Source organism: Barbus barbus (genome assembly GCF_936440315.1).
Source record: "Barbus barbus genome assembly, chromosome: 29".
Lineage (NCBI taxonomy): Eukaryota > Metazoa > Chordata > Actinopteri > Cypriniformes > Cyprinidae > Barbus > Barbus barbus.
The window spans coordinates 4393361-4414183 of NC_136757.1; the positions used below are offsets into that span (position 1 = coordinate 4393361).

At 38.1% G+C, this 20823-nt stretch overlaps 1 protein-coding gene across 1 annotated transcript in view; it reads right to left on the reverse strand.

The window, feature by feature from the left end:
* LOC306849508 (histone-lysine N-methyltransferase PRDM16-like) overlaps positions 1–20823 on the reverse strand; it is a 251238-nt gene that overhangs the window by 111696 nt on the left and 118719 nt on the right. Inside the window, exon 3 of the mRNA XM_079384593.1 lies at positions 18644–18694. Within this exon, the coding sequence (XP_079240719.1) occupies positions 18644–18694 (51 nt within the window). The remainder of the gene's footprint in view (positions 1–18643; positions 18695–20823) is intronic.

Below are 20823 nucleotides of genomic sequence, written 5' to 3' on the forward strand. Positions count from 1 at the left end.
CAAATAAAGAGAAAATTAACATTAAACCAACTTATGGAAGCGAGCCGTCCTTCCCTCCAACCCCCGCTTTCAGTCTCTCTCTCTCTCTCTCTGAAGTTGAGAGCAAAGATATATAATTTCTCCAAACACAAGAGATGGAATCAAAGTCCATTTCTCCATTCTCTCCCCCGTCTCTGGTGTCAATCATCTCACAGTGAGCGACGCGTGGAAGTGGTGGGCCGAGGAAGCCATGCGGTGCATCCCTGGAGTTTTATATATTCCGGGAAAAGATGCAGGCGCCACACGGCCCTCATTAACAACGATCCACCCTGACCTCTCAGGCAGGTGCTACTGTAATTAACTATTGTTTGACTATCAAAAAGTCGGCCGCTGATTAAATGCACTATAAATGCAGAGGAGCACTTTCTGGGCCGCCGTAATTTCAGAGGCAGCGTGCGCACGCTGGGACCCTTTCAGCTAAGAGCCTGTTGCCAGCGGTAATCAAAACTCACATGTACAGAAAAGCTTCCCGCGCTTCGGCTCAAGCAGCGCGCCTTCCATTACAAATGTGTTACTTTATGAAATCCGCCCAAAAACGCGCCTTCTCCAGGCAATTGAATGGCATCTCTTTAGTGATTAGAGCCACAATAATGGGCACCCCTGCTATTAGGGCTCAAAGTCCATTTTATTGCTAATTCATTTATGTGCTGGTTCAGAAAATATTTGACGCAAATCACCTGCTAAGAAGTCATGTTTGTCAAGCTGCCGTTGCCTATATGGGCGAGATCTTAAATCAAATCCCACGTAATGACAAAAGGGAACGGGTGGTAAAGCGGCTTACGAGGGCCTGATAACTCTGAGAAAGCATTATTGTGATCAAGGATGGAAATTTACCAACTAATCATCTTTTCTTGTAAATGAAGGGACTTTTGCTGAGGTGTGGGTATAGGCGGCAAATCGTGTGCTTTGAGCACCTGGAAAACCCTGTCAAACATACCGGAAATGCACTGCAAACATCATCTTATTCATATTTCTGTCATGTTATCCAGATATCTAAACATTATTAAATCAAGACACATTTGCTTGAGAAGCAAAATGACTTAAAAGGACAGTTCATCCAAACATTTCAATTCTGTCATTATTTACAAATTGTTTTAAACCTGAATGAACAACTTGAGGTAAATTATGACAGAAATGATGACATTTGTGTGTGTGTGTGTGTGTGTGTGTGTGTCCTTGTTTATGCTACACTCTGGGAAGGATTGTAAAACCTGAAATTTTTGACATTGTGTGCCTGCGGTCCCAACGAGGGGGGAAAAAATAGTAAATAATGTTTATCTGAAAGTGTAACAATGCAAAAAGGGTTTAGGGTTAGGGGATAAAAATATAGTTAGGTCAGTATAAAAGTAACAGAAGTCTATGGAAAGTCCCCACAGTTCACAAAAACAAATGTGCGTGTGTGTGTGTGTGCACCTGGTATTCATCACGTCCTGGGGACCAAATGTCCCCACAAGGATAGTAATACCAGTAAATCTTAATCTTGTGGGGACATTTTTTGGTCCCCATGAGGAAACAAGCTTATAAATCATACAGCATAAAGTTTTTTGAAAATCTAAAAATGCAGCATGTTTCCTGTGAGGGCTAAGTTTAGGTGTAGGGTTGGTGTAGGGCAATAGCACATACAGATTGTACAGAATAAAAACCATTACGCCTATGGGATGTCCCCATAAAACATGGAAACCCAACATGTGTGTGTGTGTGTGTGTGTGAGTGAATTATCCCTGTGAGATATTAAACAAGAAAAAACTAACATACCATTTTTTGCAGTGAGCATTTACTGAGACAAAAACCACTGCATGTTACATTAATTTCTCCTTTTCTTAAAATGCGCAGGCCTACAAATACAAAATTTCTCCTTTACACACTCACACACAAAATTATACAGTAGCAAGGCCTCGCAGGTGGAAATGAAGGAGCGCTTCGATCAAAATGAATGGCGGTGCTTTGTCTGTATTGCTCTGTATTGTGAAATATTGCACCGGGGTCTTTGTGATTTCCTGACTAATGTTCTGCATCGTATCATGTAATAGCACATTTTATATGATAATGCCTGCATTAAGGGGGAATTTGCATTTTTTCCATCTGCTTGTGTTCTGTGTCCGGTCTGTATCATTTGATTCATTTATTCGTTCTACAGACAGAGAGAGGTACACAGACTCTATAAACATTCAGAGGAAATCAAATAATATTTTTTACTTCTATACTTATTTAGCAGAACATGATGCCAAGGACTTAAGCGCATGCAGTCACAGACCGAGTCTGAAACCCCTTCATGGTCTTTATTCTCTTTTCATCATAGCTGTGTATAATGTGAATGGGCTGTTTCACAGACTGAAGGGATTATTGGGGATGAAGTGAAAGACAGGAGACGGCCGTTTTGTCCCGAGAAAACCCCCACCCCCACTGCCCCCCTGCTTCGGCTAATCATTGTTTCTCAATCAGATAATTCCAGTGTCGAACCCTCCTCTCGACGAGCAGTCGGTAATTAACACGACACTCTCTCCCCTCCTCACTTTAATGGCTTAATTAGGGGTGACAGCCTAACAACCTTGTTTACTCAATTGGTTTTCCTCTTTAATTATCCTAATGACTGCTGGATATTCAGACCGTCCTGTTCCTCCGCGTTGCTATTTGTGACACTAAACGATCTGTGTTTGTGGTGATGAAGGCAGTGATGAAAGCCTTTCGCTCCCTGAGAGTCATGAGGTTATGTCGCCACACGCCACAATGTGTAACCGACGCTTCATTATGTCCTAATTTACAAATAGGCCGCAACTGTTCATTTGCATAAATGAATGTTTCCATCCTAGAGGCAAAACGAACTGGGCTTTATTTCTTGAAATAAAGAACTCTGTTTTATCTGGGTCATAACACAAAACGGGTCTCACACAAATGCCTAGAAAATCATTGCACATGAATAACTCATGCTAATTTTTAAATGTGTCAATACACGTGTTTGTGTGTGTGTGTATGTGTGTGTGTGTGTGTGTGTGTGTCTGTACATGTGTATATATATATATATATATATTTTTATTATTCTCATAAAGATGCATTTTTTGGCCTAATCCCTACTTCCCCTTCGTTATTAGCAAATATACAACATACATATATATGTATATAATATTATTAATATATATTATTGTGTAAAAACTGCTAAAATTGATTGGCAATTTATCTCTATACTCTATTTACACTCCTAAAATAAAGGTTCCAAGTTTTTTCACTTTTTTATCATTTATTATTGATTAATTGATTGATTGATTGATTGATTTATATTTCATTATTTGCTGCAATCCCATAAAACAATTTTGTGTTCCACAAAAACCTTTGAGGGAGCATTTCCTAAAAGAAAGTTTTTTTTTTTCTTATTGTGAAGAACATTTGAATAATTAAAAGGGCAATTTTTAGTTATAATAAACCTTTATTTAAAAAAAAAAGTATATTTACTTATTTATATAACGAGGCAAGTTAATGTCTCATTTTTAATAACTCTACAGAATAATTTATGTTTATCAACAATCTTTAAATGTCAATACTTTTACATTAAGTTTACATATTAAAAACTGATTTAAATTTGATATTTGATAAAAAAAATATATAAAAAAATTATATTTGTTGAAATTTCTGCATAAATTATTTTTCTAAGAAGCACATTATATAGATTCGCTGGAGGCTTAAGTGCTAATACTTATTAAAATGTAGCTTTATTTAGCTTGAGATGCATTTAAATACAATGTTCATCTGAGAGTAACACTTTATTTAAGGGTCTCTTAACTAGTTGCTTATTAGCATGCATATTACTAGAATTTATTAGTAGTAATTAAGCACATATTAATGCTTTATTCTACATCCTTAATCCTACCCAATACCTAAATTTAACAACTACCTTACTAGCTATTAATAAGCAGCAAATTAGGAGTTTATTGAAGGAAAAGTCGTAGTTAATAGTGAATAAGTGTTCCCTATTCTAAAGTGTTACCGAGGCATCTTACAAAAGTAATAAAAAATCATGTTATCAAACTGGAAAAGGCCAAAGAAACAATGGCTGGATCAAATCAAGAGCTTTCTTATGGAAACAAACTGTTAGCATCAGCTGATCTGAGTCAGAGCGGGCGATAGAGGGTGATGCAGACTCTTTCCCTCTCGGTTCCCTCACGCTCAGGCCTTCTTTGCGGGATTCTAGCGAGGTTGTCCCGAGACGCCCGCCACTTTCTACATGTATAATTAATGATAAATCTCCAAAGCCTAAGCGCTTGATTGATGGATGGAAAATGGATGTTCCAAGCACCTATTGTTTCAGGGCTCAGGATTAGGTGGAGTTATTTAACAGTTCATTTGAGCGGCTGAGGTCTGTGGAGCGGCTTTGCGGTGCCAGGCTCACGGTGGGGTAATGCACCATAATAAAGATTAAACCCTCAAAGCCCAAATGCTGAGGAGGGGGGTGAATCCCTGTTTTATTAACATATCTCAATCAGGGTGTGAACTGTGAAAGCTTTAAACCTCCCCATGTTCTTACTGACTAATTCCATCCACAGCGCCTTTGTTTTTATGTTGCTTTATTTCCCCGAACAAGGACTGCTTTTGTTCGGTAACTGGATTTTTACAAATTTCAGAGACAGCAGGAGCACTAAATGTGAAAACCACAATGCCGTGGAGTCAAATTGTTCTCCTGATGTGGAAAAATTCATAAAATTCATAAACTACATTTTATGAAAGTCTAGCTTTTGGATATTAACTTTAATAAATTAATGATTAATTAATGCGGATTTTTAGACCTGTTACTCCTTCACTTCAAAAAAAAAAAAAAGAGCTTCTATCAAGTAGCACTTTTAAAACATTTTTCATTAATTAATAATTTTCTTACACTGTAAAAAGTGCCAACCTGCAATTATTAACTTGTTTAACACATAAATAATTTGTTTTGTTGGTATAAATTGATGTATAATTTAACACCGACTAACTATTTTTTAAACAGTTAAGTGCCACTCTGAGTGGCTTTAATGGCTATGGATGTGTGTGTGTGTGTGTGTGAGTGTGTGAAGTTTGGCTCATTGATAACAGAGAACCTGTAAAAAATCAAGGGCTCAGGCTGCGAGTGACCCTGAATTGTTCCCACTACTACACAGTCTCTCCCATGTGTGCCACAGATGGAGACACGTTAGCTTCCACCCGCACATCCACACACATCTGGATTCCTCTAGAACAACACTCAGCTTCAAGAGGGACTTATCTGCTCATGTGTGCGGTCCAACAAAACAGACACATCGTACCGCTCACCACACTAATAGAAAACAGTACAAATACATACAGCTCCTCCTGACAACAATTACACATTTCTGTCAACAATTTCCCTGTCAACAACCATTTAGACTGCAGAATCAGATATGAATAATATGACACACCGTAAGCCCGGATTTTGTATCTAATTAAACAATTTAATTACAATATATCTAAATGTTTAAGTTTTACTGCATTACTTATAAGATATAAGGATATTCTACTAATTTGTAGAGATATTTGAACCTATAAATAAATTTAAGTTAAATTAACTCATATTATGAAGTTTATCTCCTGACCAGGCCTCCCCCAGGCAAGTCAGGAGACTGCGAGTCAGTTAACGATGCCATTTTCATTGACACTGTGTGTGAATTCAAGGCAGTAGCCCCTCACTGCAGAACAAAGATCCAGGGGGCGGGGTTGGATCTACATCTAGGGGGTGGAGATTGGTAGGTTTAGGGGTGGAGATGGGTGGGTTTGGGGTGGGGATGGGTGGGTTTAGGGATCAGGGGGTGGAGATGGGTAGGTTTGGGGTGGGGATGGGTGGGTTTAGGGATCAGGGGGTGGAGACGGGTAGGTTTAGGGGTGGGGATGGGTGGGTTTAGGGATCAGGGGGTGGAGATGGGTAGGTTTGGGGTGGGGATGGGTGGGTTTAGGGATCAGGGGGTGGAGACGGGTAGGTTTAGGGGTGGGGATGGGTGGGTTTAGGGATCAGGGGGTGGAGATGGGTAGGTTTAGGGGTGGGGATGGATGGGTGGGTTTAGGGATCAGGGGGTGGAGACGGGTAGGTTTAGGGGTGGGGATGGGTGGGTTTAGGGATCAGGGGGTGGAGACGGGTAGGTTTAGGGGTGGGGATGGGTGGGTTTAGGGATCAGGGGGTGGAGATGGGTAGGTTTAGGGGTGGGGATGGATGGGTGGGTTTAGGGATCAGGGGGTGGAGACGGGTAGGTTTAGGGGTGGGGATGGGTGGGTTTAGGGATCAGGGGGTGGAGATGGGTAGGTTTAGGGGTGGGGATGGATGGGTGGGTTTAGGGATCAGGGGGTGGAGACGGGTAGGTTTAGGGGTGGGGATGGGTGGGTTTAGGGATCAGGGGGTGGAGACGGGTAGGTTTAGGGGTGGGGATGGGTGGGTTTAGGGATCAGGGGGTGGAGACGGGTAGGTTTAGGTAAATGTAAGGTGGGAGGAGTTGGATCTAGATCCAACCACACCCCTGGATCTTGTGTTCTGCAGTGAGGACCATCTCATTCAAGGAGCTGTGGGTGAGGTGGAAATTTTGTTTTAGATAGTTCTATGGACGTTCTTTTCCGCTATTTACTTTTTAACTAAGGCCTAGTCCTGTCTTAAGCTAAGCCCTGTCTGTGAAACCCTCTCTCTATGTTCAAACATGGAAGTTATACAAGAACGGAAAAATTTCCTTGTTCACAAGTGATACATTTAAATCACTTTATGCACAAAAAAACTTACACTTATGCCACCTTCAAACCAAAACTACAGAGCAGCTGTATGTCATGTGGGTTAACTGAGACCCGTTCTGAGGATGATGATCACTTTATTGTCTGGCACACTGCACAATTAAATGTAAACCCTAAAGTCAGATGCCCTTATAAAGACTGTAACTTAAATGTTTGCTCTTCACAGAAAAGTTGTCAACGACAAGCCTGACATCACCCAGATGATACTTCAAAGACCAGCTCTTTTTACAGTAAGCCAGGTATGTAAAAGTGCATTCATCCCATGGTGTAATTGTGCCATAATTACAAGATTCTTACTTGGAAAAAGCTTTCATATTCTTGTAGAAATCATAATTACGTCTGTAAACTGGGAATTTTCTGAGAGCTCCTACTTGAACCACATGGCCACTGTACCTGACTGCACCAGATTAATTTAGGCCTTGATAGTGTTACCATAGAAATGCACAATTCCTGGTCCAAGAACATGAACAGCTCCAAGTAGAATGTCACAATGTTGTCCTCTCAGAATTACATAATTATGACATAGTGTGAACACAGCATATGACCTTGACCCAGGAGAAAAAAAAAGTGCACTTCCATAATATACTTAAAGTGCTCTATTTTCGCACGCTAAGTTTATCTTATAAAGTAGTAAAGAACAGTTTTTAGTATATACTAAATTTATATTAAGTTAATTATATTAAGCACAAAATTAGTGTGTGAAAATAGAGCACTGTAAGTACATTATAGGAGTGTACTTTTCTTAACCTGGGGAGTATTTGACAACAGCATTATCTAACTGACTTCATAATGTCGATCTGTTTCTTCCTCTGTTAGGATGCAGCTGACAAGACAGACTCCAGTAAGAATCCTCAGCGTTGATCAAGAAAGTCCACAGCTCAACCCATCTAGAGTGGGAATCGTCTTGGAAGGAAGTTTGCTAAAGGATGAACTGACCAGTCTCAGGCCTTTTATGTCCATTGTTTTCAGACTGATTTATGACCTGCACCTGGACTTCCCTAAGTGTATGAAAAGCACTTTATATTTCATTCAACAGGTAATGCTCAACCTCGGAAAAGGTGAGCTGGCACCTAAAATTCAGTGCTGCCAATATTGTGAATGGAGAGTGAAAAAAAAAAAAAAAACATGTAGTTTTGATGTTGTTTGTTGTGATTCTGAGATAGACTGTTTGTGTGCTTAACAATAAGTTAATTTGTTAAACTATTTTTTTTTCATGTTTTATGTTCATTTAAATGTTTTCAGGATGTGAAAAAATCATGTTTTGTTGTGTTTTCAAATTAACATTTGGAATTTAATTTAAATGAATCAGAAAATTGCATGTATGTCCCTTTATTTGTTTGCTTTTTTCTTAATTTTCAAGTTTAACAAATTGAAAAAAAAAAAAAAAACTGATATAGGTTTAACTTGGAAATTAGCACATTGAACTTAAATATACTAGGTGTAATTTAGTATACATTACAAAACATATTAAGTCAAATAAACTGAATTTTAATTGATATCACAAAACATTTTAATTTAAATCAACTTTTTTTTTATAAGTTCACATTACTTACATTTTTAGGGCAACCAGTTTCCTCATTTTTTTTTTTTTTTTTAAATTCAACTTATCCGGGTTTACAGTGCATATTGCAAGTAAAATGCAATTAATGGTTAATACAAATGAATAATTGCAGTTATGGACACTAAGGATTAATGTAGTGTTCCAGTTGTGCTAAAATAAATGATGTATTAACAATTATGGTGTGCAACACCTGTTCAAAAGCAGCTGTGCATAAAGCTTTCTAAGTCATCTAAATGAATAACATGGTCAAACCTTTAAAACACCTAAAATACACAGTCTACTACATGCCTTCTGCCATCTGATTGATTAGCAAGTAAAAGGTCTTTTAGTATAACTGTAAAAAAAAAAAGAAGATTTAATGTCTTTGAAATCTTGGCTGTGAAATATTTACAGATTTTTATAAAGTAAATATGAAAAATAAGTTTTATATTTTTAATTATTTCAATATGAAAAATAACTTTTATATTTTTTATTATTTCAAGATGAACAAGTTATTTTTATTTGATTGTAAATACATATTTTTATTAATTTTTTTTATTTTATTAATTTTATTTTATTTTATTTTATTTTATTTTATTTTATTTTATTTTAGAAAAAGCCATGTTAAAATGTGTGTGTGATGATTTGCCTCCCACAATAGAAACTACGGAGCATTGATCATAAAACTAAGCATTTAAATATCAGCTTACTGAAATATATTATTGGTAGATATAGAGTGACAGCTTTATGTAAGTCTGCAATGTTGTTATAAAGAATTTCATCTTGCTTTTTGGCCAAATAAGTATCAGCAACTGCAATGAACCGTATATTTTTGCTAAGTTTGAGCATCTGAATAAAATTGAGGTGTTTTCCTCCTTTTTATTTTATTTTATTTTATTTTATTCATTTTTGATACATTTTACCTAAAGGTTTAATAGAGGGAAAAAAAATTGTCAGGCTTTATGGAGCTAATGTATTTGTTTAATAAAACAATATATTAATGCAAAATTGTGTCCTTAATGTTGTTATTATGTAATAAATGTTGCAAGGCACTCAATATTGCAGCACCTTTCATACGATTTTATTTCCTAATCATACTGTACTGTAGATCTAAATAGCTCAGCAAAAAACAACAACATCAACAACAACAAAAAAAAAACAATTCCAGAACAAATGACATTGCATTATTTTCCTTAAGGATTCATCGGGTGCATAATAATTCTTTAATTCTGTTTGCCATCATTTCGGAGTAAAGAGAAGATCAATAGCATCATAACCCTCATTTCCAAATAATAGCAGTGCTCTGTTGTGTCCTCAGAACGGTTATTATTTCTTTTCAAATATAACTAGGAAGCTTTCGCAGATTCTTCGGCAAACAAAAGGTTTGTGAAAGCGCATGATCAGCGCTGGGGTCCAGCCTCCGCAGTGCACTCTCAGGTCAACCATCCTGAACACTAGCGCCGTAGCATTTATCACATGATCTCCTAAACAAACGAGGGATTTGGGCTCTTTTCTGAGGTGACAGGCAACACAATAGGATGAGAAACGAGCTGTTTGTGAACTTCAGCTGGATCTGCTTTTGAAAGGGATTTGGCAAGACGGTGGAGTGGTGAGCATGCTAGCGACAACACAGAGATAAGAGTGATTCAAAAACACCATTTATCAAGTAATACTGACACGGCTAAGAAATGAGGTCAGTTAAGCAGAATGACATCAGAAACCCACTAAAGTCGGTCACTGGGATTGTAGGTCTGAAACATTTTCAGCGTGCCAAAATTAGATTTAGACAGCACGCTAACTTGTGTAGCAGCTTTTCTATACGCTATCAAAACATTAAAACACATGCTCACACAGAAATACACTCAAATTCAAAAACAATCAGCCAAATCACATCGAAACTGCTCATGAATAAAACCTGCTAGTATAGAGGATTTAATCAATAAAGTGACATTTTTAGGGACGAAATATTTGGGGCCCTAAACTAGGGAACAGTTATTTCGCTAGTCCACTTAAGAGCTACTACTAACACTTTAGTATAAGGACCCATTCTCAATATTAACTATAGTAGTTGCTTATTAGCATGCTAATATATTGGCTGTTTATTAGTACTTATAACATCCCTAATCTTACCCAATACCTAAACTTAACAACTTTCTTACTAACTATTAATAAGCAGCAAATTAGGAGTTCATTGAAGCAAAAGTCATAGTTAATGGTTTGTTAATAGAGAGAACTGATCTTAAAATAAAGTGTGACCACTATACTGCCCTATAGGCAAAATACCTTAACTCGCTAGAGTGTGAAACTGAGAAAAATGACTTTAAAGTTTTTTACGTGTCCAGCCAAATTAGTTATAGGTAGGACACTGGAAATTTGGCAATTAGATGTTTTAGTAATGAAAATTATCTACATTAAAAAATTGTGAGCTCAAACTTGATTTTCACCCCTATTTTGCCTTCGCATTATCTGCAAAAAGTGAAAAGTCACACCAAGGCAAAAGGCAGTAACTTCCACATTATCAATATTTGAGTGCTGATCACCATTTACAAAATCGTTATAAAACCTAGTGATCATGGGCTATCTCATATTGGCTATTGCATATAGTAATGTGACTGTATTAATTATTTGTTTTTGACAGTAACAAGCAGACTAAAAGTTAAACATGTGAGTGAATACTGTTTTGCAACCAATTTATTTGCCTTGCTCAGTAACGTAAAATAATTCTAGACATAGCATAATTGCTTATATTGACTTAAATTAAATAGCCTAACTTAAAATAACGACTTGTGGATTTATGCGAATGCCAGCAAGCAGTCATGCTCAGAAATGCATGTGGATTAAACCTCTCCAACGATGTTCAGCGCTATGGATTGATTTCATCGGGTTACAAGAAAAGGTAGGATATGGATTTAATTGCGAACTGTTAGGCTACTGATATTATGACTAATCATGCTACATGCTACGGCATTCAAGTACACACGCATCCAAATAGAAGTGACAGCCTGGTGAATAATCTGCATTACAAAAAGGGGAAAAAAAAATCTTTAATGGTTGTTCACGATTATGTATTGCTGCCTAGGTGTCTAGTCTTTACAGTGCTTTGTTTTATGGAGCTGTTTGGTAGATCGCAATCTAATTTGTTTGTCTGCACCATAATTAAAATGTGGCAGACTTTAAATGGACAGTAAAAAAGGCAGAACACAGTATAACTCCAAGCCGGCACGGTAACTTCATTTTGACGCACGCCTAAACAAAGGCAGAACGCCGTAACTCAATTTGAGCGTTCCAAACAAAGTGAAAAAGCCGTAACTGGTGTTATACGGTGTTCTGCCTTTGTTACTCCTGGGCTTTTTGAAGTTACGGTTGAGACGACCCATTATTTTCACGGAAAAACAACGAAATCGACTCAAGATACATATGTACATGATAAAGGATGTCTTGAATGTCCCAAAAATATCAATAACTCATTTTCGACAAAAATCGAATTTACGGTCTTTTGCTTGCACGGCAGTATTGGTAACTTTGCAATTAAGTCAACGTATTACTAAATCTAAATTAACAGTCTACTAATAGTCCAATAAGAGTTAGTTAACATGTCGTTGCAATGTTTGTGTAAACAAACATTTCCTTGCCAATACACATTTTGTGAGAAAAACATAAATAAGGAACTGAGAAACGTCTGAGCACTAACGTTTTCCTAACAGGCCTAAAACTTTCCCTTCACCTCTGCTGTCTCTGGTAGACCCATTTCTTTTGATTGTTTTCTATGGTTGGATGAAGTGATCCAGATTTGGTGATTTGGTGTGTCCAGGAATGAGGCGGTTTGCTTTCACATGACCTTCAGATGGCTGGGCACGGTCTCCAGACAAGTGGCCTCTCTCTGTGTCAGACAGCGGCCGACTGGCAGAGTCTCTCTCCTGGGCATTCAGGCATTCCTCTGGCCTGCTCTTCTCTCATCCTCTCTCACACAATTTTATCATTCTTTCTCAATCTCTTTCTTAGTCAGCTCAAGTATCAGCATTACATTACAAGAGTTTAATGTTTTTCAAAAGCCATTTTATGTAATGAAAATAACAGTGTGTGTTATGAGCCACATGAGTTATGTTTGGAGCCTGTAAGATCTCTTTTTTTTAGGAAGTCTCTTATGCTCACCAAGGCTGCAGCATTTATTTATTTATTTACTTATTTATTCAGTAAAAATAGTGATATTGTGAAATTCTGTTACAAATTAAATTTGTTTTAATATATTCAAAAAATGCAATTTTTCCTGTGATTCAGTGATCCTGTCTTTTATGTCATATGATCCTTTCAAAAATAAAAAAATATACCGATTTGCTGCTTGAGAAACATTCCTTCTCGTCAGTGTTGAAAGCAGTTGTACTGCCTAATATTTTTGTAAAAAAAAAAATCTTTAATTCTTTGATGACAGAAAGTCCAAAAGAACAGTGTTTATTTGAAAAAGGGATTTTTGGTAACACTTTAGATTAGGGAACACATATTCACTATTAATTAAGAGTTTTCCCTCAATGAACTCCTAATTTGCAGCTTATTGATAGTAAGTAAGGTAGTTGTTATAGTAATTATGTTAAGGTATTAGGGTTCAGGGATCTAGAATATTGTCATGCATTAATATGTGCTTCATAAATACTAATAAACAGCCAATATGCTAGTAATATGCATGCTAATAAGCAAGTGTTACCATATATTTTTTGTTGCATTATACATGTATTTACAACTTTTGATCAATTTAAAGTGTCTTTATTCATAACATTAATTTATTTCCAAAAAAAAAAAAAGTTTGACACACACAATGATTCAGAATGATTTTCTAAAACAGAATCAATCATTTAAACCAAACAAAATACTTTTTTATTTTGCTTGCAAACTGTGTTTGTGCTATCTCTCTTTAAAATAAATGCCACTTGGTTTGATATTTCGCTACATAATGCTTTGACATTTTAGGAGTTTAGCGTCCAAATAGTTTTGGGGCCGCTGCACACATAGTTGCCATCCATAAATGGGCCTGGGGACACGGCTGCCCTGCTCTGAGACAGCAGAAACAAACGTGTCCCCCGTACGGAAAGAGCATGAGAGGGTCTCAGACCACCATTACCACGAGGGCACCCCAACCATCCCGAACCTATAACGTCTTTAGAAAGGGTTTCCATGTCAACTGCAGCCCGGTCGCATGTTATTATATGAGTGCAGCTCAGACTTCATTCACACAACTGAATTAATGAACACCCACTCAGAGAAATAGAGGAGGACTTGGAGTAAAGACAAAGCGAGCCACTTTGTCCTGTCTTTGTTCGCAGACAGTTGAGGAAAGTTCCCTTCAGACATCATAGAGAGAAAACAGAGTGATGGTGATTTAAATAGTTAATATACTGCTCATTCAGCAGCCTTCTATTTGCTCTCCGTCCCTCTTCACTCGCTCCCACTTGAATTCCAGCATAGCCGAGAGGAGCTGTGCCGTCACAGACCGACTTCTGTCCACAATGGATCATTCCATCCTCAATCACTGATCTCGCTTTTTCACAATCTCTCTCGCACACACACACACACATTTTACTTTTCACACTGTATCCGAGGCTCTAGTCCTGCGAGCGCTGGGAAGATCAGGGATAATGACAGCATTCTGCTCTGGAAAGGACAATTCCCACAGATGTGGCAGAAAGAGACATTTGTTTTCTGTTCTTGTCAAAGAGGAGCGATAGTATGACAGGAGAGGCCTTTGGGAATAAGAGGCCAGATAAAAAATGTCTTGTATCCGCCCTCACAAACAACCTTCACATATTTCAGGGGTTTTTATATGTATATCAATGCGTGTGTGCTCTGAGAAGACGAAGAGCCGTAAACTGACAGCCAAATGACAATGTTTGAGTATCCTTCCATTCATTTGATTTATTGCATTTTGATGATACATTACTGTAGGTTAATTTTGATTTCATTTTAAATATGAGCTGATTAGCTATCACACCTGCAAAAATATCAATATTACACGCTCTAACTGATCGTTCTCCTCAAACAAGAGAAAGCATCTTTCTAAAAAACATGCCACTTCAACAAGCACCCACAGAGAAAGAAAGATTGTCAGTCAGTGGCCATTAAAACATAACCGAGCCAGGGGCCGAGAAGGGATATTATCATTAAGTCTTCTCATAGTCATGCTAAAAAACACAAATATTATTTCTACAAAGCCCTCCTCCCCTTGTAGTGACAGAAAAGGCTAAACGTCTTCAATTGCACCGTGTTTTCAGACCGTCTAGCGCTGGAGTGCATGAGAAAGCTTTCTGTTTTAATTGAACAGGCATGTTCCAGCGTGGACTCGCTTTCCCTCAAACAAGCTGCTGAAGTGACAGTTAGAAAGCGTCGTTAAAAGCGTTCAGACGCAAAACTAGTTAACTGTTCCGCGCTCAAATCACTTAGGTTTGTGTTTGCTAGCAGATGGAGAGACACTCGTAAAACATTTAATGTGCTTTGAAATCTCGTTATGAAGGATAATTTTGCGATTGTCATTCAGATCAGGCTTGTAAAACGACGCACGATTAGCTTGTCAAATTCTCTTAATGCTTTTTCATGAAAAAGCAAAAACTCTCTGTTCCTTTCCCATCATTCCCACCGTATGTGTGTGTGTGAGCGAGTGTATTGGGTGGTCAGGACCCCTCTGCATTCTTCAGAGCGATCTGCTGCCCCTGGGGCTGCCTGGCCTGGCGTATAATTGCCCTCTGCTACAGATAGTTACCAGCCTTCCCTGTCCCTCTCCTCTTCTTTTCTTCCCCTGTTTATTCTCTCTGATTTCAGGCTCCTTTGGGTCATCATTCATCAATGGGGCCCCCCAGCCCCTGAGGACCCGACCGGGAGGCCCCTGTTACTACGCCTCCATAACCAGAGGCCATTTCTGATGGAGGCGCATTATACGGGGGAACAAGAGAGCATGAAAATGCAGCACGAGGCAGGGGGTGAACGACGGTGATTATTATATCCAGATAATCATTTCAAACAAATTATCATGATAATCAATCAATCGTCACATTTGAGGCGACTCGCCTCAGGGCTGCACGATACCCCTCCTGACCTGTAATGTATTTGGGGGCATAATCAGATGCCCTAAATTTGCAGGGTTGCTTGAGATGATATTTTTAAAGGAGCAGATTTTCCTGGTTCAGTTAAGATAACATTAGAGATTAATTTCCCCTGCGGACAGACCTCCTTTTACTGATGTTAACGGGTACAGCAACTCTCCTTTCACCTTTCCATGAAAAGAAGAAGAAGAAAAAGTGTAGTAATGTGCCACATGGCATGGGTGAGAGCTATATATGTTAAGGTACAATGCAAAATTGCCATTCTTCTTTAATCTACCTTAAAAAAATATGTATAGCACACTTATTTCTCTTTAAAAAATAATAATATAATAATAATAATAATCATTTCTTATATATAGTTAAAAATGTGAAAAAATGCTATACATTTTTTTTTGCCATGATTTTATAAACCAAAAAAAAAAAAAAAAGCTAAACTTGAAAGATTATTAATATATGGCCACTTTATTAGGTACACCTGTTCAATAGCTTGGTAACACAAATTGCTAATCAGCCAATCACATGGCAGCAACTCAATGCATTTAGGCATCTAGATGTGGTGAATACGACTTGCTGAAGTTCAAACCGAGCATCAGAATGGGGAAGAAAGGGGATTTAAGTGACTTTGAACGTGGAATGGTTGTTGGTGCCAGACGGGCTGGTCTGAGTATTTCAAAAACTGCTGATCTACTGGGATTTTCACGCACAACCATCTCTAGGGTTTACAGAGAATGGTCCGAAAAAGAGAAAATATCCAGTGAGCGGCAGTTGTGTGGACGAAAATGGCTTGTTGATGTCAGAGGTCAGAGGAGAATGGGCAGGCTGGTTAGAGATGGTAGAAAGGTAACAGTGACTCAAATAACCACTCATTACAACCAAGGTATGCAGAATACCATCTCTGAACGCACAACACATCGAACCCTGAAGCAGATGGGCTACAGCAGCAGAAGACCACACCGGGCACCACTCCTGTCAGCTAACAACAGGAAACAGAGGCTAAAGTTTGCACAGGCTCACCAAAATTGGACAATAGAAGATGGAAAAACATTGCCTGGTCTGATGAGTCTCTATTTCTGCTGCAACATTCAGATGGTCCGATGGTCAGATGGTTCAGATTCAGATCCATCCTGCCTTGTCTCAACGGTTCAGGCTGGTGGTGGTGGTGTAATGGTGTGGGGGATATTTTTTTGGCCCCATAGTACCAATTGAGCATCGTTTAAACGCCACAGCCTATCTGAGTATTGTTGCTGACCATGTTCATCCCTTTATGACTACAGTGTACCCATCTTCTGATGGCTACTTCCAGCAGGATAATGCACCATGTCACAAAGCTCAAATCATCTCAGACTGGTTTCTTGAACATGACAAGGAGTTCACTTTACTCAAATGGCCTCCACAGTCACCAGATCTCAATCCAATAGAGCACCTTTGGGATGTGGTGGAGCGGGAGATTCGCATCATGGATGTGCAGCCGACAAATCTGCAGCAACTGCGTGATGCTATCATGTCAATATGGACCAAAATCTCTGAGGAATGTTTCCAACACCTTGTTGAATCAATGCCACAAAGAATTAAGGCAGTTCTGAAGGCAAAAGGGGGTCAAACCCGGTACTAGCAAGGTGTACCAAATAAAGTGGCCAGTATATATGTATGTATGTATGTATATGTATTTATGTATACACGTGTGTGTGTGTGTGTGTGTGTGTGTGTATATATATATATATATACACACACACACACATATTTTAGCTACATTTAAATAAAAAAGTTGATAGTCAACTAAATGTGTTTATTTAAATGTAGCTTAAATACATTGATTATTATAATACATTGAAAGCAAATTGCAAATTCAATGAATCTTTGATTTTTTGTTTTTTTTCTCAGTGTAGTATAGTGTCGGAACTATTCATTGTAATTCCAGATTTATATATATATATATATATAATATATATATTGGTGCTTTTACTGACAAAAAATTGTCATGATTGTACTACCAGACCTTTATCACTCCTAGATATTAACAGTCAAGTTAAAATAACACTGGGCATTTTTAAAGTCTATGAAAGATGGGTCACAGCAGGGGCCACAAAAGCACTGATACCGTCTCAGAGAGCCTGTCAAAAGAGCCATTAATCTCCTTCCCATTAAAACATCAGCCGCCTGTTTTAGCTACATTTACATAGCCAAATGTTTTCATATCCAGCCAGATACACGGGCACAATGCCGGAGGCGATCTGTTTCAAATACAATTACAACACATTGATTTTCTATAATTAATCTATGTCTCTGTGTACTATCTTTGTCAGTTCACTGTAAGCTTATGTCACACACACACACACACACACACACACATGCACACTTTTGGGACACAGTGTGGTGGATTACATCTAAAAGAGCTCAGATCAAGGCTTGTGTGTGTGTGTGTGTTGGCGCTAGACAGATATGGATAGACTCAGATAGGCATCTCTAAGTGTTTGTGTTGTGAAGGAGGGATAACAGGTTAAAAGCAAAGGATAAATAAACGAAAGAAGCTCTTTTTCTTTTTGTCTGTCTGTTGGGATTTGACTTAAGAAATCTTTCAGCTCTCCTAATAACAGTGTTTTTTTTTTTTTTGTCTGAGACAGATGGGGCTCAAGTTGGTGCATAATTCATTTTGCCAAAATATCACATCCATAGTTCTGAAAGACACTGATATGCAATACAACACAATTTTGTTGAGAGGTCTGGCTATTATAGTGAGTTAAGTGGAACTGTTTCCTAAAATCATCACTATATTGTTCTCAGATGTCGCTGTACAGTATGTAGTTTAAGTTGCATTGTGTCAAATGTTGCATTGTTTAAAGCTAAATGGAGTCAAACTGAGTGATTCACAGACTATTCACAAACTGGTTTGAGTGAATCATTAAAAAAGAAACCATTCAAAAGAAAAATAAAGTTCAAAGAAAGAAAGAAAGAAAGAAAGAAAGAAATAACCTCTTTCAGATACATTATAATTTGATTAACTCCATTGTTAAAAGGTATTGACATGGGATAGATAGATAGATAGATAGATAGATAGATAGATAGATAGATAGATAGATAGATAGATAGATAGATAGATAGATAGATAGATAGATAGATAGATAGATAGATAGATAGATAGATAGATAGATAGATAGATAGACAGATCTATCAGCATTCAGTATGTGTTAGACGTATCCAGAGGGGAGGACTGACATAAAATGAATCCTACCTTTTTAATACAGCTGTCTTGAGACGACGTTTCATGATCATTCAGCATTTGCTGTGAAGACAAAAAAGATAAACAGTTAATGATTAGCTTCTAAACATTAGTTAATGATTACTAATGACTACCAACAAATACAACATCATTTCATTTTTATGGCCTGAAATCAGCACTGAATTGAATATTTGAAAGAGAGTCACAAGAAAAAAAAGGTACAGTATGTCTTCACATATTCAAAATATTTGGTTCATTAGTAAAATTGAAGTAATATTTGAACTGTAAAAGTGTCCATTTCATCCTGTTCATGTCAGACTACTTTGACACATTGAGGTAATCGACAGTATACTGTAAATGCTCTTCATGGACATTTAGTTCAATATGAACCGGAATATTATAGAGACTGTGACTTGCTGAGATTGCATGTGGGCTTTGAGACGTGTCGAGAAGTGAGCATTAAATGGCTAGTGAGTGATGAGACTGTGGTCTGAATCTGAGCCCCCCCGCCGGGCCGTCGCCACAGCAGCGCAGGTTAAACCATCTCCTGTGAATGCTGAAGTTTCATTACTGACTGATGGGAGCAGGACTTTATAAATATATACATTTAAGCTAGACAGTTAGAGGAGATGTGGCATTAGAGGCCTTCGGGGATATTTATCTGAGAAAGCACCCAGTGTCGCTCGTATGAGAAGCCAGCTTGTTCCAGTTTTGGAGATAATGGGAGCTCGTATAAATCTCAGAGGCTCATTCAGAGCAGAACAGGAAGAGGCTGTGCTCTGGGATTATATGCAGGTTTGATGCTGATCTGCAGTGCCCACCCGTTTCCTGTCTCATCCTCTGAATAGAGGGTGTGTACTGTGCACAGGTTCTGCGGGACGCTGATGTTGTGTTGGATTGAACCTGACATTTGAAGATTTTAGATAGGCTTAATCACACACACACACACACACACACTGAATCAGAGTGTTGCGAGACTAATATTTTTAATAGGCGTAGACAGAAGGACTGTTGTGTAGTTTACAGTAGTATCACCTTCTCATGCTTTTTTTCGGTAAAAGTGTGCATATAGATTACATATAGATATTTTTGGTTTAATATCTATATGTAATAGTTAAAAAAATGCAAAAGCGCAGCTTATAATGTTGCACAAAAAAGAAAAAAAAGAAAAGAAAAAGAATTTCCAAAAAATAATGCTTTTTAGCTAAAATAAAAGGTTTTCTACAGTTTTTCAACAAATCAATCAATACATACATACATATAGGGTGAATTCAGGTATATTATGACACTTCCTGCCATTGAGATGAGTAGGGGAAAATGTCCCTATTATTCTGAATTAACCCTATATATATATATATATATATGTATATATAATGCCGTTTTCTTAAGGTTGACTTTTTTTTTGACAGTCCTGGACAGTTTATTTCTTCCTATATTAGCAAAACTGAATAATTAGTGACATACATACTGCCAAGTATGGTGACCCATACTCGGAATTTGTGCTCTGCATTTAACCCATCCAACGTGCACACACACACACAGCAATGAACACACACACACCGTGAACACACACCCGGAGCAGTGGGTAGCCATTTATGCTGCAGCGCCCGGGGAGCAGTTGGGGGTTCGGTGCCTTGCTCAAGCGCACCTCAGTCGTGGTATTGAGGGTGGAGAGAGCACTGGACATTCACTCCCCCCACCTACAATCCCTGCCGGCCCGAGACTCGAACCCGCAACCTTTGGATTACGAGTCCGACTCTCTAACATTAGGCCACGACTTCCCCACAATTATTGTATATTCTTTCAATATTTTTAGATTCTAGCTGACATAACACACACACACACACACAAAAAAAAGCATCCTAATCTCTTTCTAATGAACAGATTCAAGTGTGATGCCCTTGAACACAATGCTAGCAATGGCAAAATAAACTGTACAACTGTCAGCCCTGTTACTGTCAATCTGGTTCTTTTCCGAACAAAGAAAGTCCCTGTAATAAAGAACACATCTTGATTTTGCACGTTCCATTTGTAAGTATCCACGTGAATGAGGTGAATGTGATTGCAAAGGTGAGAGAGTGAGTCACTGAGGGGGAAAAGCAAACAGAATAAGTGACTCTTTTACAGAATCCCCTCTACAGTCTGTACCACCTTTATCAGGGTTTGATTGACAGCTCTGCAGACTGCCCAAA